General features: G+C 51.1%; 11 protein-coding genes across 11 annotated transcripts; 4 read left to right on the forward strand and 7 right to left on the reverse strand.

The window, feature by feature from the left end:
• Positions 1 to 309: 309 nt before the first annotated feature.
• Positions 310 to 1,590, forward strand: N7506_006109 (SNG1 family protein; the record flags this gene model as incomplete). Its single annotated transcript, XM_056955402.1, has 1 exon — positions 310 to 1,590. One exon carries the CDS (start codon positions 310 to 312, stop codon positions 1,588 to 1,590), a length of 1,281 nt encoding a protein of 426 aa, XP_056809736.1.
• A 1,520-nt stretch (positions 1,591 to 3,110) lies between these two features.
• On the forward strand, positions 3,111 to 4,825 carry N7506_006110 (sugar porter family MFS transporter; the record flags this gene model as incomplete). The annotated part of the gene is made up of 4 exons (XM_056955403.1): positions 3,111 to 3,272; positions 3,325 to 3,581; positions 3,635 to 4,052; positions 4,109 to 4,825. The coding sequence occupies 4 exons, from the start codon at positions 3,111 to 3,113 to the stop codon at positions 4,823 to 4,825; spliced, it is 1,554 nt and encodes a 517-aa protein (XP_056809737.1).
• A 228-nt stretch (positions 4,826 to 5,053) lies between these two features.
• N7506_006111 (putative phenol 2-monooxygenase) lies at positions 5,054 to 7,246 on the reverse strand (the record flags this gene model as incomplete). Its single annotated transcript, XM_056955404.1, has 5 exons — positions 5,054 to 6,273; positions 6,324 to 6,358; positions 6,418 to 6,890; positions 6,949 to 7,162; positions 7,209 to 7,246. The coding sequence occupies 5 exons, from the start codon at positions 7,244 to 7,246 to the stop codon at positions 5,054 to 5,056; spliced, it is 1,980 nt and encodes a 659-aa protein (XP_056809738.1).
• Positions 7,247 to 8,915: 1,669 nt separating this feature from the next.
• Positions 8,916 to 11,303, forward strand: tktA (transketolase tktA; the record flags this gene model as incomplete). Its single annotated transcript, XM_056955405.1, has 5 exons — positions 8,916 to 8,969; positions 9,086 to 9,228; positions 9,336 to 9,420; positions 9,469 to 9,763; positions 9,826 to 11,303. The coding sequence occupies 5 exons, from the start codon at positions 8,916 to 8,918 to the stop codon at positions 11,301 to 11,303; spliced, it is 2,055 nt and encodes a 684-aa protein (XP_056809739.1).
• Positions 11,304 to 11,522: 219 nt separating this feature from the next.
• N7506_006113 (Dehydrogenase multihelical) lies at positions 11,523 to 12,542 on the reverse strand (the record flags this gene model as incomplete). The annotated part of the gene is made up of 1 exon (XM_056955406.1): positions 11,523 to 12,542. One exon carries the CDS (start codon positions 12,540 to 12,542, stop codon positions 11,523 to 11,525), a length of 1,020 nt encoding a protein of 339 aa, XP_056809740.1.
• Positions 12,543 to 12,856: 314 nt separating this feature from the next.
• On the reverse strand, positions 12,857 to 13,681 carry N7506_006114 (uncharacterized protein; the record flags this gene model as incomplete). The annotated part of the gene is made up of 1 exon (XM_056955407.1): positions 12,857 to 13,681. The coding sequence occupies one exon, from the start codon at positions 13,679 to 13,681 to the stop codon at positions 12,857 to 12,859; it is 825 nt and encodes a 274-aa protein (XP_056809741.1).
• Positions 13,682 to 14,192: 511 nt separating this feature from the next.
• N7506_006115 (spermidine synthase) lies at positions 14,193 to 15,362 on the reverse strand (the record flags this gene model as incomplete). The annotated part of the gene is made up of 3 exons (XM_056955408.1): positions 14,193 to 14,473; positions 14,664 to 15,233; positions 15,332 to 15,362. The coding sequence occupies 3 exons, from the start codon at positions 15,360 to 15,362 to the stop codon at positions 14,193 to 14,195; spliced, it is 882 nt and encodes a 293-aa protein (XP_056809742.1).
• A 545-nt stretch (positions 15,363 to 15,907) lies between these two features.
• N7506_006116 (ubiquinol--cytochrome-c reductase subunit 8) lies at positions 15,908 to 16,576 on the reverse strand (the record flags this gene model as incomplete). Its single annotated transcript, XM_056955409.1, has 4 exons — positions 15,908 to 15,968; positions 16,017 to 16,194; positions 16,356 to 16,381; positions 16,545 to 16,576. 4 exons carry the CDS (start codon positions 16,574 to 16,576, stop codon positions 15,908 to 15,910), a joined length of 297 nt encoding a protein of 98 aa, XP_056809743.1.
• A 208-nt stretch (positions 16,577 to 16,784) lies between these two features.
• phb1 (prohibitin subunit PHB1) lies at positions 16,785 to 17,688 on the forward strand (the record flags this gene model as incomplete). Its single annotated transcript, XM_056955410.1, has 2 exons — positions 16,785 to 17,105; positions 17,170 to 17,688. The coding sequence occupies 2 exons, from the start codon at positions 16,785 to 16,787 to the stop codon at positions 17,686 to 17,688; spliced, it is 840 nt and encodes a 279-aa protein (XP_056809744.1).
• Positions 17,689 to 17,936: 248 nt separating this feature from the next.
• Positions 17,937 to 19,274, reverse strand: N7506_006118 (25S rRNA (uracil2843-N3)-methyltransferase; the record flags this gene model as incomplete). Its single annotated transcript, XM_056955411.1, has 1 exon — positions 17,937 to 19,274. One exon carries the CDS (start codon positions 19,272 to 19,274, stop codon positions 17,937 to 17,939), a length of 1,338 nt encoding a protein of 445 aa, XP_056809745.1.
• Positions 19,275 to 20,831: 1,557 nt separating this feature from the next.
• On the reverse strand, positions 20,832 to 23,579 carry N7506_006119 (putative cell wall proline rich protein; the record flags this gene model as incomplete). The annotated part of the gene is made up of 1 exon (XM_056955412.1): positions 20,832 to 23,579. One exon carries the CDS (start codon positions 23,577 to 23,579, stop codon positions 20,832 to 20,834), a length of 2,748 nt encoding a protein of 915 aa, XP_056809746.1.
• Between the last annotated feature and the right edge of the window lie 1,024 nt (positions 23,580 to 24,603).

Genomic DNA, 24,603 nt, shown 5'->3' on the forward strand with positions numbered 1-24,603 from the left:
TGTCGCATCATCTCGTGAGCCCCGGCATGCCGCGGTGTTTTGTGTGGGAAATCTCCTGACGGTCAAGCTGAAGGTTCAAGATGCTGACTTTTAAGGACTCAACTTAGTCAACCGGCCCCTGCCTGGGCATGTAATAATAACTGGGGCTTCGGCCTCCGAAGAAACTCAATGGGAAATCTACTTGTCCCACCACTGTTGTTATCCATAAATTCCCCTTTTTCTTTTCAAGTTGAGCAATCGCACACTTTTGGAACTTGATATTTCTATATTTCATTCCATTTCTCGATGTTACCAGGTCGGAACCACAGAATGAGTGCGTGGAAAGAATTGAGGCCGCGCATGTTGCCAGCTGTGATTACGATGTTTCTACTTCTTCAGGTTCTCTTCTTAGTGAACATGTGCTATCTATATGCGACGCAACTACGAAGCCCTACTCGCTATCACAACTTCAATGTGCTGTACGTTGACTATGATCAGGGTGTCATCGGAAAGTCGATTTGGGATGCCTACCAGCGATTACAGGGCGACAGTTTTCCGACATTGCTTCCGGCATCTCTCTCCGACTACGAAGAAGAAAGCAGTATTCGAGATGCCGTATGTCGAGGGGATCATTGGGCTGCAGTTTACTCAAACCGATTTGCGTCCGAAGGCTTAGCAACAGCGCTTGCAAATGGCTCCGACATACCAACATCGCTCACATACGTGTGGAATGGAGTGCGATACCCAGTGTTCTCGCAGGCTGCCATATACGCCAATTTCTTACGATTGATTGAAGACACTCGGTCTTTATATTACTCTCACAATGGATCTGCAGTAGTCGAAACTGCCAATCTGTCTAATCCTGCCATCCGCCAAGCCTTCCTTGATCCTATACATGCTCGGGAGATAAATATCAAAGAGACAGACCATCGTACCAGGGTTTTTCACAACACGGTATCTATGGCCATGCCCATAATACAGCAATTCTTCTTCATACTGGCATTGAATGGAATCTCAACTCATTTTGGCGCGTTTTCTAAATTGTCATGGAAAACCAACGGAATCATTCGTCTTATCGCCTCGTTGCTGTACACTTTTATCGGCGGCCTCTTGATGGCCAGCTATATTCGAGCATACAAAGAAGCTTGGACACTAAATGGGAGTGAGTTTGTGTTCACTTGGATGATCCTGTGGTTTCTTATGCACATCAACTTCTTGTTCTTTGATGTCGCGACGGCATTTATCCCAATTCAATTCATGCCATTTGTTGTTTTGACATGGGTTATTCTCAACATCGCCAGTACTATCAGTCCATTTGAGATAAACCCGGGATTCTTTCGCTGGGGCTACGCACTTCCTTCTCATGAAGCCTATCAGCTCCTCATCCAGGTGTGGTCAGGCGGGTGCAACAATCAGCTTTACCGAGCCCTTCCCATCATGTTTGCGTGGTGGATCATCGAGATTCCGGCAGCAGTGTATGGGATGCAGTATCGTTGTAAGGCTGCTTCTAATGAGGAGACAATGATCGGTCATCTACACCAGGGCACCGACGCTGGTTTTCAGCATCAGGAGGGCAAGGCGTGTGAGGGGGGCACAGTAACCCATGGTTGAATAACTTGTCCCAAATTCCACTCTTCGCCGGGTCGCTTTGAGTCCAAGCAAAGACGTGAATACTTCCGAAGGGGCATAGCAAAACCAGCCGTTGATGACCTCCAGTCGGCCTATTCTGGACCGATTCTAGCCTGGCCTTCCAAGTTTTCACTGCCACTAAATTACCTATACACCCAATGGATACACAAGCCGGAGCACTAGTGAATTGAAACATACAGAAAATAATGACACGAGAATAAAGCATAGTGAAAAGACTTGATCAATATAGAAAAGAGAGATAAGGTTTTTAGTTTTTTGAATTCGGGGTAGACTTGCCAAAGCAGAATCATTTCATTCGTGTCTGGCAGCTGTTCCACTTCGTAGATATGCCTTCATTGGGGTATTTTAGAGGCGCAATAAGAATATGACATTGGTACGGAGTAATTTTTCCAAGGTTGGGTTATATGAAGAACACCATCAGGGGCATGACTTCCGGATGAAGGGGGGAGGAGGTGTGGCGCAGAATGATTCAGAAAACCCATTTCCTGCTTGCACTCGGCGTATTGTGAATAATCTCCTGACTAGCAGGATATACCTGATTTGGGTAGTGATTCGCCTCAAATTGAGCAAAAAGTCCCCATCGCATTCGAACCTGAGAATATGGTTGGTGGCTTTTCGGCCGAGGCATCACTCATCCCCTTCCCTAACTTCCCAGCCTGGGCGCCACGATGCCTCGACCAAGAACCAACTGGGCATCCTTGGGAATTGGCAATGAAGAGTCTAGACCGAAATATGATCGGAACCCGGGATGGAATCTATCACTAACCTGTTCATCCGAACCCAGCCCGAATGCCAGTCCGACCGGCTCGCGGGGGCGAAATCCAAGCTTTGTGGCTGCCACCGATTTCATCACTACTTTCCTCAGCATCAGCCCATCGCATTTCATGATCCCTCGTTGATACTATTCGTCCCCAGAAAACCGATCACGAGGCGCATTGAGCCGAGACTTCCGCGCCACCCAAAACTCGTGGTCGTGGAGTGTGGGGTTGTGATTCCGACCATACAGCATCATGAACCACAACTCAGTGGACCTGTCAGAACGCGAGCCCGCTTCCCCAGATTATGCGAGCCCCTCGGACGGCATCACCGACCCTGAAGAGGCACATGCTCAAGCTCCCGGGTCAATGTGTCATCGTTTTGAATGGCACTTTCTCAATCGGTGTGAATGGTCAGTTCCCCAAGACTCGGCGTTCGTCAGAGCAGCATGTTGCCCAGCCTTGGCTTTCTTGGTCGGGACCTTGTATAAGAGGCCTTCATCCGGTGCTTCCTAAACTTGAGAAAAATAGTGTAATATTTGCAGTTTCACCAGCTATCCAAACCTCGCTGGCGCTATGTTGAAAAGACTCTTGCAAAAGCGTCCCGAGGACCTCTACGCAGACTCTGAGTTGCCCAGGGGGTCTCTTTCCACTAATGAACATGAGAAAGGCCCTGGGGATGTTGTGAACACCCCAATTCCCCTTTTCACATGGCGTTCGTTAGTCATGGGTCTCTTTGTCTCCATGGGAGGTTTTCTTTTTGGCTATGACACTGGTCAGATCTCTGGCTTCTTGGAAATGGAGGACTTCCTTATGCGCTATGGTCAGCTTGGCGCTGATGGGGATTATCATTTCAGTAATGTCCGCTCTGGCTTGATTGTCGGTCTGGTATGAATCTTCCAAATCAAGTATCTCGTTTCATGCTAATCTCATCATCTAGTTATCCATTGGTACCCTTATCGGGGCTTTGGTTGCAGCACCTATTGCTGATCGCGTGGGGAGGAAGTGGTCTATCAGTGCATGGTCTTTCATGGTCTGCGTTGGGGTCACTATTCAAATCTCATCTCCCTCCGGCAGCTGGGTCCAGGTTGCCATGGGTCGCTGGGTTGCCGGACTTGGCGTCGGTGCTGTCTCCCTGCTGGTGCCTATGTACCAGGCTGAATCGGGACCAAGACATATCCGTGGATCGCTGATTAGGTACATTTACAGCTAACGAGTGAATTTTTCGCCCTGCTAACTCACCTCTACAGTACCTACCAATTGTTCATCACTCTTGGCATATTCGTCGCCAACTGTATTAATTTTGGGACCGAGAGTCGAGCCGATACTGGATCATGGCGCATTCCCATGGGTATCACATATCTCTGGGCTATTGTTCTTGGGATTGGCATGGCATTCTTCCCGGAGAGTCCTCGCTACGACTACAGACACGGGAAAGTGGACAAAGCCAAGAACACCCTAGCCAAGATCTATGGAATACCTCTCAACCACCGTACCCTTCACATTGAATTCGATGAGATCAAAGAGAAGTACGAAGAAGAACAACGCAACGGGCAAGCCACTTGGGTTCAAATGTTCCGTGCTCCAACAATGTCTTATCGGGTGGCCGTTGGCGTTGCCTTGCAAGCTCTTCAGCAGTTGACAGGTGCTAATTACTTCTTCTACTATGTAAGTTGCAGTGCTTCTTGATATGCACCAAAGCAGCAAAAACTGATCTCTTTCAGGGCACAACTATCTTCAAAGGAGCAGGAATTCCCAACAGCTACGTCACGCAGATGATTCTGGGTGGTGTCAATTTTGGAACCACGTTCCTCGGCCTTTACCTAATCGAACACTTCGGTCGGCGCCGGTCCCTAATCATTGGTGCCCTTTGGATGTTTGTTTGCTTCATGATCTTTGCCTCGGTTGGACACTTCTCTCTCGACCAAGAGTTCCCGGAAAGAACCAAGTCAGCTGGTGTGGCCATGGTGGTCTTCGCTTGTCTTTTCATTCTCGGGTTCGCTAGTACCTGGGGCCCCATGGTATGGACCATTATTGCAGAGCTGTACCCCTCTCAATATCGTGCACGAGCTATGTCCCTGGCTACTGCGTCTAACTGGCTTTGGAATTTCCTCCTGGCATTCTTCACCCCCTTCATCACGGGGGCTATCGACTTCCGCTTCGGATATGTCTTTGCAGGATGTCTCTTCCTTGCAGCAGGACTGGTCTACGTCGCTGTTATCGAAGGTAAAGACCGCACGTTGGAAGAGATCGATACCATGTATCTCATGAAGGTCAAGCCGTGGAAGAGCTCGAAATTCAGGTTCCCCGCGGATCCAAATGTTATTCGAGGCTCGTTTGACAAGGGCGAGGGTGTTCCTGGGTCATCTCATATTGCTGATCCAACTACTGAACTGCGGGAGGACGGATCGACTGTACCTGAAACGCGTGCACAGGCATGAGATCACACTGTGCCTTGCCTCCTCCGGAGTTACAATCGCCTCCCAAAGTTGTTAGTTTGTTTTTTTTTTTTTTTTTTCAACTTGAGTTTAGTTCGAGATTTCCTGTTTATGGATATTTGCGTCGTGAGACTTTTCTTATTTCCATATATCGATCACATCGCAGACAATAGTATTCGTTGTATTTCAATTTTGTCCTTTTCAATCCTCTCATACGCAACTTGATCCATTTCAAATGACGCTCGGGTCTCCGTTCACAGTCAACTTCCTTACAAGAACGCCATCAAAGTACTGGGTCATTCCTTCCAAATCTCCCATGTTACCTATCCATCCAATATACTGATCTGGGCGAATTACCACAAGTTTGCCGAGAGCCCGGTCGACTCCCCACTTCTCATAAGCGGTTCCATCACAATATCTATCGAATATGCACGCATCGTCACACCATATCTTGTCGTACGCATAGCCGGTTGACATGTTCAACGGACGCAAGAACTCTGGGAAGTCAAAGAATTCAACCTCTCTCCACGGAGCGCAATGAAAGGTGAATACATCAATCGGGCTTTCATATCTCCCGGGAATGCCAACATAGCGGTCCAGGATGGGAGCACCTGATGCAGACTCACTACCCAGGGCTTCACTGAAGGTTTCAATGCGTTGTATTTGCGTTGGATCCCGCACATCCCCGGCCAATACGAGAATGCGGAACCTACCGTCGCTCTTCAACAGTCTTGTTGTCCACTGTGGACATCCATCAGCCTGGTTTCGGAGCTTGAAGGGATGGATTCTCTCCCCGGGGACCATGTGCTGGGCATTCTTGGTCGCACCATCATCTTCCGACTTCGAAACAATGTTACTGGCAGGATAATAGACGTTCCATCCATGAGCGAAGTTTTCAAACTTCGCCGACATGGCCGCCATGGACTCAGCCTTTGTGTCCATCTCACCCGGTTCGATATCAAGGAATAAATTCACCCAATGACGATCAAACTCAAGCAGCATCTTTGCTAGCGGATGTCTCTCCAAATCATAAGTCTCCAGGGTCTCAGGTTTGACTGTTCCCGCCGCCGCCAGTGCGACTTTCCAGCCAAGATTGAAACCGTCCTGCAGACTCATGTTCATGCCCAGTCCCATCTTGGGTGAGTGCGTGTGCACTGCATCACCAGCAAGGAATATCCTATTTCCTTTTGTGATTTCCGTTGCTATCCGTTGTCCGATCTGGTAAACTGTCCACCAGTCGCAGATCTCGAAATCAAAGGTAAATGGTGCAATGATCTCCTGCACTCGCGATTTGATGAGCTTGGGTGTGATGAAGGACCTGTCGAAGCGATCACTGGTTCCTGCTTCGCAGATCTGTACGGGGACATAAAAGCGGGTTATTCCGCGCTCGCGAGGGATCACGAGTATTGTCCCTGTCATGCCAGTCACTACGCTCACTCGTCTGATGTCCGCTGGAATTGGGTTAGTTGATCTCCGCCAATCGATGCGGCGCTCGACTTACGGAAGTTGCTGATGGCTATGACATCTATCACGCCCCTATAATTGATGCTGGTATCAGCGTTTGGTAGAGGATAGGGATCATGTCTATTGCTCACCAGATATGGTCGGTACTGGAACCCTCGGTGGAGATATCAAGTTGTCTTCTCGTCCAGCTATGGGCACCGTCGCAACCGATAAGGTACTTGGCCGTGATTGTCTCGACCTTTTCCTTCTGGTTTTCACGCTGGGTGAGATCTTCCCAGTCGTCAGGAAACAGGTCCTCGCATGTCAGTTGATTTTGAGAGCTTTGCTTGTTGGAATCTGGTGTGTGCAGATCTTCTGGGCCGACAGTGCGTAGTTTGACGGTAATGGGATATTCATTAGCATCTACCGCCAATTTCTCATCATACTCCAATGATTCAGTGATGATACCCCGCTCGACTCTCAAGTCAGAACACTCGTGAATACTATCGAGTATAAATCGCTCAATGCGGCCCTGGCTTAGTCGGGTATTGTGGTAGGGCGAATGGTCCGCCTGAGTCATATCCAACAGAGCCTGTCGGACCAGCTTTCCCTCGTGGCCAGGGCCCTTTATTGTATGATCGGGTCAGACATATCCCAACACTTTGAAGGAGAGAGATACGGACCCATAGATTTACTTCTGTGGATTCAGAGGCTTCATGTAGAACACGGTGCTGGAACCCCATGCTATCGAATAGCTCCAACGTGCGTGGACGAAGGCCATCTGCATGGCCTACGAAGATCTTAGTTTCGCGTTTATCAATGATGCGTGCATTGATTCCACAGCGGGCCATCCAGTATGCGGCCATGAGGCCGGACGGACCCGCTCCGATGATGAGCCTGACGATTGTGAGACCATGTCAATCGTTTCATATGGAGTTCTTACACATCGGTCGTGGATTCGACCCGACTTTGTTCATTCATGGTGAGAGGCTGAATACGTATATCTCCGAAATTCCGTGTGAGAAAGATATGGGTTACTGCGATGGTCGAAGAGCAACCAAATGGGTCAAGTACAGGGCTTTTCTTATACTGTGAGCTTCATGCTGTGTTACCACACCAGCCTCGTGAGGTGGCATTCAGCTGTACAAGGCGTCCCTTGACAGACAGAGACATATCAGTCCTCGTGTCTCAACTCAGATCACACCGCTGAAATATTTCTGAGCTTCTTTGGTTGTGATTCTGAGGTTCTTTTCCTCTCGCACTGTCGACACATCCTGAACAAGAGGGGTTGTTTAGACATGATCTGGTTCATCCAGATGATGTATTGCATTCTATGCTGCCTAGCCAAATCTCAGGCCCTCGAAGTCGGGTGTAACTCGTGTCCCAATTCCGGCTTACCCATACATCGGGCTTGTTGAGGCACGGAGGAGGCTCAGCATATCCCAGACTATCTGATCGTATCCATGCATTGACCAGGTCCAACTTTGGAAGTCTTGTTTGAGGAATTAAATCCGTACAGATGTTCAAAGTCTGACCGGGGTTTTGTAAATTTTCCTATTGATCTTAGCTGACCTGTACTCTCCGTGGGAGGCACAGCCTGGAGCAAGGTTCCAGGGGTTTTTTTGGACCCCTGGAAATGAAGTCAATAATGATTCTCTGGTAGGGAATAATGAGCGAGAAATAATACAACAAAAACCCATGTAGGAAATTCCCAGCATAATCCATTCGAACAACCTTGGAAGACTGAAGCTCTAACCAAACTTCTCTATATACTTCCACGTGACGGCCGGCTGATTGGTTTTCCCGCGCTACTCTGCATGCGGCACACCGAACCCAACACCTGGGCACCTCTGGGGTTGACGGAAAAATTGTTGATGTTGGGCGGATTCTCGACTTTTGCGCCATCGGATTTCCTCCATAGGGAAAACCGAGGCACGGTCTTCGAATTAACAACTCTGGAGCCTCGAGAACGCCTTAATAATCGAAGTTTGCCCGGGCTGATCATCGGCACGGTAATTGACCATCGCAGCGGTTAATTTCCATGAAAGACCGGTACTGATTCGGAGCAGGGTCCTCCGGGTGGCTCCCGGTGTATACTAAGAGTCATTAAAAGCAGGTGTGTGTCGGAAAATGCGGGCCATTGGATCAACTGCGAGCGGAAGAAACGGCTATTGTCGAGACAATCTTAGTAACAGATGTGAAATGGAAAGATTTTACGAGCGAAAACATAGAAAGCATAGTCGTACTATATACGAGGTTTGACAGTCGGAAGACTTCAAGTCCGCAATTGGCCACATCCAGTTCATGCTGACTCAGCCCATGATGCAATCAAGAGGGAAAGAACTCAGATAGGATAATGAGGGCAATTGAAGCAATTGAAGCAATTGAAACCAGCTTGATAGAGTAATGGTCAACTCGAGATAGTATACAAGCCCAAGTGTTCAAATACGTCTGCGGTGTATAGATACGTTACGGAGTTGCTGAGTTGAGCTACAAGCCACTGCCCCCCCCACTCTACATCATACCCCACCAACAAATACGTTCCCCTCCTCCCCTTCTCTTCTTTCCTCAATTCTCCCATCTTTATTAGTAGGTCCCCCTGGCTGCATTCCTTTTTTTTCTCTCTCTAACTCTCTCAGAATCTGCCATCATGGGTTACACCGATCTGGACCAGTTGGCTATCAACACCATTCGTATCCTTGCGGTAGGTCGATCCTCTCGTCATGCAGGAAGTTGAAGTCTGTCAGGGATCTTCATGGCACCTGTTCAATGCTTCACCTCCATCACATCTTCGGATATTCGCTGACTGTCTGCCCTCAGATCGATGCTACCTCCAAGGCTAACTCCGGCCACCCCGGTGCGCCTATGGGTATGGCCCCTGTGGCCCACGTTCTGTTCAACAAGTTCATGAACTTCAACCCCAAGAACCCTGACTGGGCCAACCGCGATCGTTTCGTCCTTTCGTATGTACTATCCTCTTACTCCTCTGACCGCGAGATGGGCCGCAGACCCCACCCTTCAAAGCGCTCGCGGTGATGAACCCTGAACACCAGCTGACAGCTCCCCATAGCAACGGTCACGGTTGCATGCTGCAGTATGCTCTGCTCCACCTGTTCGGTTACGCCCTGTCCATTGATGACCTGAAGAACTTCCGCGTAAGTAGAGATAAGCCTAGCGGAGCAGAATTATACTGACTTTGGTAGCAAATCGACAGCATTACCCCCGGTCACCCCGAGGCTCACGACACCCCCGGTATTGAGGTTACCACCGGTCCTCTCGGCCAGGGTTTCGCCAATGCCGTCGGTCTCGCCATGGCCCAGGCCCACACTGGTGGTGTCTTCAACAAGCCCGGCTACGAGCTGTTCAACAACTACACCTACATGTTCCTCGGTGATGGCTGTCTCATGGAGGGTATTGCCTCCGAGGCTGCCTCCATGGCTGGTCACCTTAAGCTTGGCAACCTGATTGCCATCTACGATGACAACCACATCTCCATTGGTATGATTGATCTCAATTTTCCCTGCTCTAGGAATCGAAAAGCTGACAATTTCTCTTTCTAGACGGTGACACCAAGTGTGCCTTCACTGAGGATGTCATCAAGCGCTTCGACGCCTACGGATGGCACACCGAGTGGGTTCAGGATGGTGACAACGACCTCGAGGGTATCGAGGCTGCCATCCGCAAGTGCCAGCAGGTCACTGACAAGCCCTCCCTCATCAAGCTGACCACCACCATTGGTTTCGGCTCTAAGCTCCAGGGTACCGGCGGTGTCCACGGTAACCCCCTCAAGGCCGATGATGCTCAGGGTGTCAAGAAGCTCTTTGGCTTCAACCCCGAGGAGAGCTTCGTCGTTCCCCAGAAGGTCTACGACCAATACGCTGCCCACGCTGCCGAGGGTGCCGCCAAGGAGCAGGAGTGGAACCAGCTCTTCCAGAAGTACTCCGCCGAGTACAAGACCGAGGGAGCTGACCTCACTCGCCGTCTTTCCGGTAAGCTTCCCGAGGGCTGGGAGAAGAAGCTCCCCGTCTACAAGCCTACCGATGCTGCCGTTGCTTCCCGTAAGCTCTCCGAGGCCTGCCTCGAAGCCATTCACGATGTCCTTCCCGAGCTGGTCTCTGGTTCCGCCGATCTGACTGGCTCCAACAACACCCGCTGGAAGAACGCTGTTGACTTCCAGCCCCCTGACCTTGGTATCGGTGAGTGGGCCGGTCGCTACGTCCGCTACGGTGTGCGTGAGCACGCCATGGCTGCCGTCATGAACGGTCTTGCTGCCTACGGTACCATCATCCCCGCCGGTGGTACTTTCCTCAACTTCGTCTCCTACGCCGCCGGTGCCCTCCGCTTGTCCGCCCTCTCTCGCGTCCGTGTCATCCACGTCGCTACCCACGACTCCATCGGTCTGGGTGAGGACGGTCCCACTCACCAGCCTATTGAGACCCTGGCTCACTTCCGTGCTCTCCCCAACTGCATGGTGTGGCGCCCCGCTGACGGTAACGAGACCTCCGCTGCCTACTACTCCTCCATCACCTCCAAGCACACTCCTACCGTCATGGCCCTGACCCGTCAGAACCTGCCCCAGCTTGAGCTCTCTACCCTCGAGAACGCTCTTCACGGTGGTTACGTCGCTGTCGACACCCCCAACGCTGCCATCACCATCATCTCCACTGGTTCCGAGGTCAGCATCGCCATTGAGGCCGCTACCTACCTCCAGGAGAAGCACGGTGTTGCTGCCCGTGTCGTGTCCGTTCCTTGCTTCGAGGTCTTCGATGCCCAGACTAAGGAGTACCGCCTCAAGGTTCTCCCCGACGGTATCCCCGTTCTCTCCGTCGAGGCTCTCTGCACCATGGGTTGGGAGCGCTACTCCCACGAGCAGTTCGGTCTGAACCGCTTCGGTGCCTCCGGCCCCTACAAGGAGGTGTACGCCAAGTTCGAGTTCACCCCCGAGGGTATCTCCAAGCGTGCTCTTGCCACCATCGACTTCTACAAGGGTGTTCCCGTGCGCTCACCCATCAACCGTGCTTTCCAGCAGATTCTGTAAAGAGACGGAACGATTATGACGTAACAAAATGTTTTGGTTTTATAGTAGAGGAGCTATGGCCCTCAAGATTTCACAAGAATGCGAATAGAGCTTTCACCTGTTCATCCCTCTGTTTGGTCAGACGTCAAATTAGACTATTGTAGGTCACATGTAAGCTTAAACCTCGGCGACCGCAAAACGTTCATGGTTCATTCATGCATGAGTCTAGTTTCAAAGCAGTCAAGGCAACTCTCCCCACTTCTTCTTCTGCAGCTCAACAACCTCTCTCAGCATCTCTTCTTTCTTCTTCCGTGTCTGTTTAGTATAAGGCCCATAAGCCTCTTCGGTTTGCTTCACCACTACATCTCTCCAACCTTGCTGGCCCTCAATATCCAATTGTCCCAAATCCCCCCAAACATCCTGGATTGTAGGCGAAAGCTTCTGCAAGAATGCATCAATCCCGCCCTCCCCACCACCAGCATGATAACTTTCAAACACCCCACTCCCAGCCCATCTCGGCCCCAAGCTAGCCGTAACGATCGAATCCAGATCTTGAGCCGAAACAACCCCTTCCCCGACAAGATGACATGCTTCCCTCAATAAAGCAAATGCAAGCCTATTGCCCACAAAGCCAGGAACCTCTTTATGCAGCGTGACTGGCCGGTAATGCGACGCGGATTGGCCCTCTGAACCACCCGAACTCGTCGCCGGACCGGGAATATCGCGGAAGTAAGCTTTCACAAACTCAACCCTCTCAGGCTTCGTTTCAGGTCCAGGAACAACTTCGACCAGGGGCATCAGATGCGGTGGGTTGAACGGGTGTGCCACAAGCAATCTTTCAGCAACTCTCCTCTCAGCTTCGCATGATGCTGCCTGTGCAGAAGCTGCGATTCCAGACGAACTGCTCCAGAGATGGGTATCTGATCCGGTGAGAGTCGATATCTCTTTCCAAAGTCCCTGTTTGGAGACTGTGATCTCGGGACTTTGTTCCTGTATAATCGTGGCTCCTTCGATTGCCTCGGGTAACGAGGTGGCTAGTTTGAGACGAGATGTAGCGATTAGGTGGTCTACTATGCTGGGGTCGCTTGAGGAAGAGTCCAGGAGGGTAGGGAGCGTGCTCCTGACTTGCGACTCGTAGTCTGGACGTGGGTCGTAGACCATAATGCTTGTGTCGGGGCGGCGGAGATGCATTGCTAGCATTGAGAGACCGATGGTCCCTAGACCCAAGAGGGCAATTTTGTGGGGATATTCTGCTGCCATTTCAATGTTGCTGTTTCGTGAAGACAGTAATTGAAGGGATATGGGGAATCTGGGGGGTATTTATACTCGGAGATGTTACCGATGAGGGGCGATGCGGGGAGGGTCCGAGGTATACAAAATTGAGGTGTTGGGTAAAACCTTCGAAGTAAGTCTGGCGTAGGCTTTCTCTCGAATTTCTCATCCATTTTACATTCAAGTTCAATTTTTAGACACCAAAGCTTGGAACAACAAGCACAATTCCACATCAATACTCCGTACGCCGCTACCACTTCAAACAAAACGACCATCATGGTTTTATAGCTGAGTCGTGAGCCTCAGGTCGGACAGAACAAACTCTCAGCAGCTCTGTGGCCAGTAACCACGCAAGCCCAAGAATAGTCACTGCTGTCAGTGATGACCCCAGCACCAACATCATACTGATTACAGTTCGATGAACCCTGGTATTGTTTTAGCCAGTCAACAGCATCCCGACCCATATTGATATCAGCCCCGGAATTGGGCGAAACCCGACAATTCATAGCCGAGTTTGGCTTATGAAGACTCGAAAGATCGACAGGCTGTGAGGTCCTATACTTGCTGCGGTCCAGGCCGTCAAGAATACCCCGAATACCAGTCTTCGTGCTATCACACAGATGAATATGGATCTGCTCTTCGGATCGAGTGGAAACACTATTCATAGCAAGCGCCAATGAATCCCTCGCCTGTTGGCTATTGATGGTATCCTGTCCCAACCGGAATCCGCCATCGATATCGTCGGCAGTGCTCAACTGCAAGATTCCCGGTATCAATTGCGTTGTCGTGATCAAGTCACCAGATGCAAGGACCACCCACGATGGAGACTGGTGAGGCTGGGGTGGACCTGGGCCGATGACTGGGCTGGCGATGCAATCGGTTTGAGATCCGGCTTGGAAAGCCCGGAGACAGCGACATAGGGAGGAGAACCAGATGTAGCATCCGTTGCACTCGGAGTTTGCATTCACACAGCCGGAATAGCATTGGGATAGCTGTGCTCGGGGAACTATCGGGGATGGCGGGGATTGGTTGCAGGTAATAGGACAATTGATTGAGTTTCCGTTGCAGATCAGATTGTTTGATGGAGATGGGAAGCTAGATGGACATATGCAGCCGCTTACATCCATCTTGGCAATATCGTCTGATGTACATAGATTTTGGGCCCGAATTGGGGCAATCAACAAAACGAAAATGAAGAAGTAGTATTGACAATTGAGTTGCATCTTGATTTGAGGGTGATCATAAGTATCCAGCAGATGATAAAATATCGCTTTTGATGCGAAACTGATCTCTTTTCAACCTATACTAACCACCAATCATGATGTCAGTCTGCCGTATACCTGGGTTCTTAGGCCTTTCGATGACCTCTCCAACTTGGCGGGGTTGGTTTCCGCAATCGAATGTTGAATACGGTGCCCGTAACCGGTGCGATCGGAATTGGTTACAATTGATCATCCACTCTAGGAGGATAATCAATCGTCGGGCCTAGACCCGAGGCTTTTGTTTTGCAAGAGTAACAAACTACGAAAGAGAGCAGCAGCAGTATTACTTGTTGAAATATACGAAAATCTGTGATTTCATTTCAATATCGTCATGAGAATATAAAGACCATAAAAGCTTTTTAGAAGATCACAACATTTAGTTGTTGAGCTTCTGGCGGGCGAAGTTAGGCAGGACAAAGCTGGCGCGGTGGATGTCCTGGTTGTAGTAGCGGCAGAGCTTCTGCTCCTCCTCGGCGGACCAGGTGCGGAGGGGCTCGCGCACGTTGGCCTTGGGGTCCTTGGAGCAGACCATGAAGCCGATCTGGCCGGAGGGGTAGGTGGGGATGGTGGTGTAAGCGTACTCGGCGACGGGGAAGACTTCGTTGCAGGACTTCTTGAGGTCGGCGATCAGGTCAAGGTGGAGCCATTGGTTCTCGGCTGTAAGATTAAATGCACAGCTCCGCAAAACCGAGCCCGCAAAACGGGTTGGTTGCGCGGTGGTGCGACAAGATTAGCCTGTGTTCTTATGAAAGCAGAAAGAGTGGAGAGAGGGAAAAATGAAGAGGGGGTGGGATAGGTGGGGGATATGACAAAAAGACTCGTGCAAAGCGTATGAAAGGTGACGAACAACCTTGGGTAGTGATGACACCTCCCTCGCGGAGGGCAGACTTGAGGAGCTCGAAGTAGGGCTTCTGGAAGAGGCTCTCGGCAGGACCCTCGGGGTCAGAGCTGTCGGTGATGATAACGTCGAACTGGTTCTGGCGGTTCTTGAGGAACTCGAAGCCGTCACCGACGTGGGTGTGGGCGTTGGGGTGCTGGAAGCCAATGGCCATGCCGGGGAGGTACTTCTTGGAGACACGGATGACAGCCTCGTCGATGTCGCACAGGGTGGCCTCCTTGACGGAAGCGTGCTTGACGACCTCACGGAGGACACCACCGTCACCACCGCCGATGACGAGAACCTTCTCGGGGTTGGGGTGGGAGTTCATGGCGAGGTGAGTGATCATCTCCTGGTAGGAGAACTCGTCGCGCTCGGTGCACTGGATGACATTGTCGAGAACGAGGACCACACCGTGGTCGCTGCTCTCGAAGACAAGAACATCCTGGTACTTGGACTTCTCGTGGTGGATGATGTGATTGACCTTAAGGCTCATGGCCTGGCCGGGCCACATGCCGGACTTCTCAGAGAACCAGCCATCTATACCCAACTGTTAGCTCTTATAGTTCAATACTTCAATTCGAGTTGTGACATGTTTTCAACGCGAAGGCGGGGTAATGGAGGGGGTATAAACATACCGACAATGGTAGGGTGGGTGAGCTCGCTCATCTTGAAGGATTTGGAGGAGAAAGAACGTGAAAAGGAAGTTCGTGAATAAAGAGAGGAAGAGAAACGGAAGAGACGCAGCATTCGAAGAAAAAGGGTACGGCGGAAGATTGGCTGCTTTGGGCGAATTTTTTGCTGGCTCGGCTCAAGTGGGGTACCTCTGCTGGGCTGCCACTCCCCAAATCGCCCCGACTTGACCTATTCAGCGCATTCGAGTAGGTAATAGCCTGTATCTGAACTTTAGTGCCGCTTGACTGCATGCCATTCGACCGTGATACATGCCCTGTGTCCACTTTTAGGCATTGACACCTCAGGAGCCAATGACAGCTCCCTAAAAGACGCTTACTCAAGGTTGACCTGGAAAGATCGAGGAAAAGTATAGAAAAGACCAATAAATGGGTGATAAACAAAAGGAAAAATCAATGGTCGATTGCTTTCTAGTTACTGTACAAGCATACAGCTCCCCACGCAGAGCCTTGGGTGTATCATGCTCTGTTCCAAGGTTATACCAATCCAACCTCACTCCGAGAAACAATTGGAATTATAATTTACTCCTCATCACCACCACCCTCGAGGAGGCGGCCGGGCTTGGAGTTGAGGTACTCGTTGCTATATCGAATCAGTGACCCGATCAATTCCGCTCCGGGGTAATCTTACCGCTCAATGGCCCAGTTCATGGCGGCGTATGCGATAACGAAGGGGGGAACAACGTAGAGAACCTGGTGGCGGAAACGGCGGAAGACGTTGAAGATGGCAGCGTGACCGGCACCGGCGAAGGGACGCTGACGGTTAGGGGACAGCGAGTAGGTAGCGATGCGCTGGGGAGTCGGGCAACCTGCGAGACCAATATCAGTATTGTGCCCAATTCGTGTCCTTCTGCTTGTTTTCTTTTCGTGGGTATCCGGCAACGGTCGCGAATCTTTCAGTGATGTTGAGAGTCTCCTGCGCCTGCATCCGGGTCCTTTGGAAAGATTCAAGGGTTGTGGTTCAACGTACCGAACTCTCCCCAGGTGCCGATGAAGCTGTGGAAAAAAGAAAGTCAGCAATCTTGAAATCGGAGAAATAACTCATCAAGGCCCGTGGAATCTGGAATCATCCCAATTGGCCTCGTCTGAGGGTTGTATCGTGTCGCCGGGCGGGTAACGCATCCGGACCGTCAGCGACAGGGGAGACGAAAAGACTTACTGTCCGTTCTTGGGGTCAACTGAGCCACCCATTTTGAATGTATTCGGGTAAAATGAGAGGAGTGGGTAGGAATGGTATAGAAGGAAGCGAAACGACAAGGGAAAAGACGAAGTGTCGGGCGAAGTTGGAGGTTCGGATCATTGACGCTAAACCCGATTTGGATGCCTCAGAGCGAGCAACGGAAAAGCAGACATCATCTCCATCATCCGTCCTCATCACATCCCCCTCCAACTCCACACCATGGCCAAAGTGCTCCAGAATGTATACCGCTTAGCCTTCCCCCTTGCCCTGGGGGGTATGGTCGTCCAAAATTCCCTCTACGACGTCCGCGGCGGCACGCGAGCCGTCATCTTCGACCGAGTGTCTGGTGTGCAAGAGAAGGTCGTCAACGAAGGCACACATTTCCTGATCCCGTGGTTGCAACGCGCAATTGTCTACGACGTCCGAACAAAGCCACGTAACATCTCAACTACGACCGGAAGTAAGGATTTGCAGATGGTCAGCTTGACGCTGCGTGTGCTGCACCGCCCGGAGGTGCCGAAGCTGCCTCAGATCTACCAGGTGAGTTTCCTTGAGCTGTTTTGGGTTTTGAATGTGCGCCGTATACTAATTCCGAGTCATTCAGTCTTACGGTACCGATTACGATGAACGTGTTCTCCCCTCTATCGGAAACGAAGTCCTCAAGGCTATCGTGGCCCAATTCGACGCCGCTGAGCTGATCACACAACGTGAAGCCGTCTCTAACCGCATCCGTACCGACTTGATGAAGCGTGCCGGACAGTTCAACATCGCCCTCGAGGACGTCTCCATCACCCACATGACTTTCGGAAAGGAGTTCACACGAGCTGTCGAGCAGAAGCAGATTGCCCAGCAGGATGCTGAACGGGCCCGTTTCATTGTCGAGCGTGCCGAGCAAGAACGTCAAGCCAACGTTATCCGCGCCGAGGGTGAAGCCGAGAGTGCCGACATCATCAGCAAGGCCGTTGCCAAGGCCGGTAGCGGTCTCATTGAGATTCGTCGCATTGACGCCAGCAGAGAGATCGCCCAGACTCTGGCTCAGAACCCCAATGTCACCTATATTCCTGGCGGAGAAAACATGGAAGGTGGCAAGGGCACCAGCATGCTGCTCGGTCTCCGGAGTTAAAGGGACAATTAAAGATGTTGCGGGGGTTATGAGCCCCGTTTTCACAATTCACTGAATGTACCAATTAATCGCAATTTTGGCACGACACGAGCTGAGCCTGATCTCCTGTCGTGAACCTGGAGTGGTCGGAATTAGGCCATCTTCTGATCTGTAGCAATACCATACCTCACTCCACATTTCTTGTTGAAGATTCACTCATATTGTTCATAATAGGATAGTCATTTATCGTAAAGTAACATTGAACAGATCTACAATCGCCGATACACATGCATCTGGAACCGCATATCCTCCAGGCCTGCACCTTCGCCAACTTCGTACCGCAGGCGCACAGCGTCTCGTCTCCACCACCGCGACTCCTCGGTGTACACTCGCTCCCACTTGCCCTTGGCAACCGACAGCAGAGTGTGATCGAGCAAGAACTTCATTGGGTAGTTCCTCTCTTGGGGCTCTCCGTCGGGACCCTTTCCAAGCTTCAATGTTGAGTAGCTGCCGGGGCTATCAACGACCAGAAGCACAGCGCCAACTGGCAGGATCTCCGTCATGCGAAGAATGAACGCAGTTGTCTTGGGCATAGACGTAGAGAATAGCTCATTCAGAGTAAACATGATAGGAACCAAAACGGACGTGAAGGGAGATGATGAGGCGCCGAGGAAGAATTCCCTCAGCTCCTCTTCTGGAATATTCAGAACATCTGCACGGCGGAAGTCCACTGAGAATAATTCATGGGTCTTCTCTGAGAGCAGTGGAGAGCGATATTTCGTGGTCATTGTGAAAGGCACATTGGCCGAAAAGATGGTTCGTGAAAGCCTGTCGACGACACTTGACCAGTTTCCGATGTCGACAGCCATGACTGAAAGACCGCGTGCGCTCCCGTTATCTTCTTCGGCTTTCTTTTCTTCTTTTTCTTCCTTCTCTTCCAAAGTAATGTCCGCGACACTTTGCTCCAATGACTGGGCTTCGGCATCTAGATCCCTCTGCACGGCGGCGAGGGCAACAATCTCTGCACCTGCACCGCCACCAATGGAAACAACACGAGTCGACGGGTTGGCGTTTCTTGTACGACCGCGACTGTTTTGTTCTTCCTCCTCCCTCATCCAGGACAACACTCCCTTCAAGATACCAGCATATCCCAGTGACCGCGAAGAACTCCAACGCAAGGCATAAGCGCGCAACAGATCCTCATTCGCTTCCGTGAAAGCGGAGTCAAAGTCGCGCTGGTAAAGCAGTCCCTTAATTGTCTGGATAAGAGCTTTTATATCAAGTGGCTCTTCCTTATCCTTCGTTTCGCCTGATTGTTGTTCATTGTCCGGATTCGCGGACTCTGGCTCTACAGCCGTCTCGCCGAGAAGAGCTGTTTTGAATACATCCAGCAGTAATTGCTGAAGGTCGCGAGGGATAGTGCTGACCAATTTGAGACCGGTAGATTCTTCTTCGGTGGGTTCGGGTTCGGGTTTTTGGACTTCGACTTTGCGATTGGCATGCTGTTTGTTTGTGGGCGGCGCCTGCTTCGGCTTTGCTGCCTTGGCTGCTGGTCCCGGTGACCTTCTTCTGTTTCCCTGGCGGGGACCTTTTCCTTTGGCGGGCATTGTGTCTTAATTGTGACAGGAAAGGTGATTGTAGCGCGGGGTTGAGGTTTTGAACTTTTTTTCCTTATCGTCGTTATCTTGTATCCGAGATCTATACTCCCGCCGAGTCTATAATTTTAGTCCAGGGATGTCAATGCCACCCGACTTTCCTAGTGCTACAGTTAATATTTGACTCATATCTCGAGGCTACAGCACTGGATATTCGAAGGAAACTATGAGCTGATGTTATACAATTTCTGTTCAATGGGCAACTCATGGAAAGTGCTACGTAACCGTGGACATCACTGTAGCGTGATCAATGACAATGTTAGCGTGCAATTCTGTAAAAATCGCTCTCATTTTGTAAATAGTATACACAGGAGACCGACTGCGATTGGCTTTCCTGTTTCGTGGATACCAACCTTGGAATTTTTACGCAGCGCCCGTGTATTACCTACCCAGGTGAAGGGAGGCAGGCACCTGGGTATGGGCTGGCCAAATATATCAAACTTTTTATATGGTGGACTTCGGGAGCAGTGCTTCCAAGGTTATTCCAACGTTGTATATCTACTCCAATTACATAGGATTATAAAATGGGAGCCCTGGACCTCGGGAGCAAAGGTAATTAAGTATCATTTCTTAGAGCAGTACGGAATATATCCATGGGCATCAATCACATTCGCGGTTAATGTGGGGTAACTTTGAGAATATGTATATTTTGACATCTATGTAAATAGAGTACAAGGACCCACAGGATTGGCACGCCAGGTGGGCACTTGGAGGAACTGGGGACCCTACCTACCTACTTAGGTACGTATTGAGGTTTTCTATCACGGAGGTTAGGTATAGACCTTGGGACATCTGGGATGTCTCCAAGGTGTTCCCGAGGTCCAAGGTGGGAACCCACCTGGGCAGCTAGGTACCCCAGGGCATATGACCCCAAGGCTCCATCCAGGCTACGGCCTAGGTACGATTGCCTACATGCATTAAAGGTACCAAGTGCAGCTTTGAGTATTGATTTCATTATCCGCTAATGGTAAGCCGGACAGAGACAAATTATTGACGAGATCCACACCACCTAGGTAGTGAAGATACAAAAGCCACACAGATAGATACACAGGCGAGTCACAGATATGAAAAAAGGGGACCCATGAGCTTTGGAGCTCGTGGAGACGAAAGAAAAAACCAGGCCAATAGCCCCAGCGAGAGACAAGGATAGGAAAAGAGGTCGCGGAGACCAGCGATCGTAGAGAATGTCAATAAATCCGTGCCACTCACACCGATACATAAGCGATTGACAAGAGAACCAACAGATCATACTCAAGGGAAAGCCAAGAGAAGTAAAAGAAATTCGTAATGAGCGCCTTGGGACGCGGGAATGGCACCGCCGATGAAGAAAATAAACAAACCGAAGAGAGCAAATATGTACACGGGGAAAAGCCCACGCTGTCGAAAAGTGGGAAGAAAAAGCAGATGAAGATGCTGCTGGGAAAAAAATGTGTCAAGATGTCGCTATGCCGAGGTTGCGCCGTAAACAAAAGTGAAAATGCATCGAGACCAACTCCAAGACACGGGCGATTACGACTGGGGTCGTTCGTTCGGTTCATCGGATAGCTTGTCCTTGTCCCTGACTTTCCAGAAATGCATCAAGCGACTGATGCGGCGGCCCTTCTTTTTCATTTTCTCGGAGGCATCGCCAGGGGGTTTCTCCTCCTGGTTGAGTTTGCTCCGCTCGGAATGGGGGCCACCGACCAGCTTAGAAAGACTAGCTAGACTTGAGCGCTTGGAAGGATTAGCCTGGCTAGTGCGCCGGGTTCCAGCGCCCGAGAAGGAAGCTGCGCGATCAGTGGAAAGACGTCCACGGGGAAAGAAAGAGGCCGCGGAGAAGCGATTCAAGGTGTTGGTCATGGTCGATGCACTGCTCGTCAAAGATGGAACATCTTCGATCGATGCATATGGGTATTCAGACGATGGAAGATGATGGTACGAGTGACTCGAGAAGTTGCGGTCATTCATCGAGGACGCGGCAATCGACCGTGGAGCATCAGGTGACGGGAAAGACGAATCAGATGGCGAGACCCCAGCCGAGGAGCCTCCAGAGTGCAGAGCAAATGGGGGTATGCTAGGCAAGAGCTCGATGGGCGAGGTCGATGGCCGCTTGTCGATAGCTAGGAACCGGGGAGACACGTCAGGGCTTGGGGGTCCCATTGATTTATGGGTTGGTTCTTCCGCCCGGAGTATCTCCACGGGACTGCGCGGCTTGTTGGTAAATGGGTTATCGGCAGTCTGAACTTGCTCAGCCGCGGTCCTTTGCCGTGGTTCTTCTTTTAGGGTAGATCTGTCATCTTGCTGAATGCCCAGACCTGCGTTTTGGGAAGAAATGCTCCCGGTTGGGGCTCGAGTCGTATTACCAGTGTCCGCGGTATCGTTGCTCTGGATGGACTTCCGGTCATCTTCCGACGATGAGAATGCTGCGCTGTCAATCGAGGGGAATTCGAAACGAGGGCGCTCAATTCTAGGTGATTGAGATCGTGGAGACTGACTAGCAGCCAGGAAAGCATCCTCTTCCTCCTCGTCGAATACGTCGGGAGTTTCGACTGCAGAGGTTGGACCCAGGCGATAGGGAGCGAGAGCAGAGCGATCGAAAGGTTGCATCACGGGAGCGCTTTCTGTGCGTCGGTGGTAGCGCATCTCCGGGCCGACAAATTCGCCCCGTCTTCCACCGCTGTACATGCGCTGGGTAGCGACCGAAAAGTTGTTGTTAGGCGCACCTTGCGGGACGGGTCGCATGTCTGGAGTATTGAACGGTCCAAGGGCAGCATCTAAATCAATGATAGGGCTGCTCAACATGTTATCGGGTGGTCCGAGATCTTGCTCATAGAAGCTCCTCGGTTTCCACGAGGTTTCCAGAGTTGGTGCTGGCAAGCCCCGATCATTTGAGCAATCATTTTGAATCGGCTCCAAGGCAGAAGGCGGAACAGTTGGATTAGTGGGAGTGCGAATGACGACAACATCATCATTATCGAAATCGACATCAAGAGCTGATCCGGCTTCTGAATTGGTTCGGGTTAAAGCAGGAGGCCGAGGCGCAGGAGCGCGAGGCTTAGGCGCCGGCTCTTCTATTTCGGGCTTTCCATGGCGCTTGCTCTTGCCCTTGCTCTTGGTTCGGGTGAGGATGTGGCCAGCCCATGAGCGAACACGCTTCTGCTTCTTCTTCTTGGACTTGGCAGCTGACTTTTTGGAGGGTGAAGTTTCGGTCGCTTCATCCCCAGATGTTTCAGAGCCATCATCCGAGAAGGACGGGCGTGAATGGTCTGTCATATTACTGTCATCCGGGGAGAGAGTCGAATCGAGGTGTGGTGTTGATTTGCTCTTGCGGGCGCGCGAGTGTCCCGCCGCTGAATGCGAACGCTTAATGGAGGAAACGCCAGATTCATCGTTCATTTCCATAAAATTCATGATTAAAGACGCATCGGCGGTTTTCGGCCTAGGCTTCGGCTTGTAATCAGATCTGGGGATGACTCCATCTGGAATCGGCGGGGTCTCCAGTTGCTGTGGCTTGACAGTGACCGAGCTGTCCGTTGTTTCATGCGAGATCATAGACACAGGCCTTGCGGCTTGCGAATTCTGGTTTGAATCGATCTCGGCTTGAATAGCCGCCGGAATGGGGGGAACGGGAGGAACGGGTGGAAATTGAGGAGACGCAGGAGGCGTAGGTCGTCCGAGGCTGATTCCAGACTGGGAGAGCGGCCGCGCATGAAGATCGGATGTAGACTTATGATTAGGATCGGCGGGTGTACACGGCGCACTTCCTGCCCCGGAGTTTGGGCCAAGGGCTTTGGTGATAGCATTCAAATCGACACCAGAGATAGCAGCAGAGCGGCGATGGGCATGGCCCCGTCGTCCAGGGGGTCTACCTACACCAGGTCCTGGTGGTGGAAGTGGTTGGGTTGCCATTGAAGATTCCTCCCGCTTCTCGGCCGCTCCGGTTGTCTCTGGCGTCACCAGCTGATCGGTCCCAACAAACTCGCTTGGTCGCCGACGATGTCCCCCGGCGCGAGGATGTGACATTGATGGTGCCGATAGATGGGAGGACTGTGGTTGTTCAGAGCCAGGATTGAACGAGAATGCGGGCAATGCGGCCCGTTCCCGACGTTCAGGGGCCTCCGATTGGGTGTCGGGGGAGTCAGGATCGCGGGCTGGAAAGACGAATGGAGGATTAGGAAGCGGCGAATGCATGCTTTGGTGACGAGAATGGCCGTTTGGCTGGTTGTTGAACTGCGGCGGGAATCCCGATTGGGACGGGGGCAGCGAGATCGAAGCCATTTCGTGGAGGAACAAGAGAAAAGAAAAAACAAGAAAAGGAGGAAAAGTTGAAGAAGTCTAGGAGAGTGAGCACGAAGCCCGGTCGGCGAGATCCAGATGGAAAAGACCTCCAGACCGTTCGACTTCCAACGGTTTGAAAGCCTAAAAATCTGGAGGTCAAGTTTAAACACCTGAGCAGGTCATTGAATCTTCCGCGCCAGGCAGAGATGAAAAGAATAAACCAAAGCGACCACCGTAATCCAGAAGTCTGAAAAGGAATGGACGGCCAGGACGAGGCCAAAGAGGGAAATAGGTTAGTAGAGAGGATAAGAGAGAGAGAGAGGGAAGTGAGAAGAGGAGAATCCCCTCGATTTGTTGTTCCTCCAAGATTACCGTACACGGTAATTACCCACGGCCAAAGGGACTGCTACACTTCTGGTCTTCCTCTTGTAGGCAATATCGAGTGTAGCTCCTAGGCTCCTACTCCGTAGTTTCATTATCAGACGATCTAGGGTTCTTTTTTCCTACAGGGAGACTCCCTTTGTCTCTCTCTCCTGAAGATGTTATAAATACTCAGGTACGAAGCATTCCGGCCTGTCAAACATCAAACCCTAAAATGAGTCCCTATCACCCTTTCTCGACGACGAGTATAATTCCCAAGACTAAGTGTATCTGCATATCGTTTCTAAAAGACCCCATCTAGACAAGAGTAAAAATTCAGATATAGAACGTCATGACTTTCAAGGCCTGGTTGCCACCTTACGGTACACAGTTCATGGCCTCCACTTAATCCTGGGGTCCTGAAGGCACCAATGAACAGGGCGGCCCATCCGGAGAAAAAAGCGGGCATTCCCTCTGCCAATCACTTGGCCCAAATGACCATCCAAATCTCGCTTGACCTAGTGGGTCTGGACGCCACGCTGGGGGCGCAAGTCAAGGGGATTGTGCTCCCGAGGCCTTTTCTACCGACACACCGGGTCCAGACCGCAAGGGAACCGTAAACCTGAACTATCTTGACCTTCTTTTTTATTCATTGGGGGTACAA

This window comes from Penicillium brevicompactum, assembly GCF_028827555.1.
Source record: "Penicillium brevicompactum strain IBT 35665 chromosome Unknown utg000005l_segment0_segment0, whole genome shotgun sequence".
NCBI lineage: Eukaryota > Fungi > Ascomycota > Eurotiomycetes > Eurotiales > Aspergillaceae > Penicillium > Penicillium brevicompactum.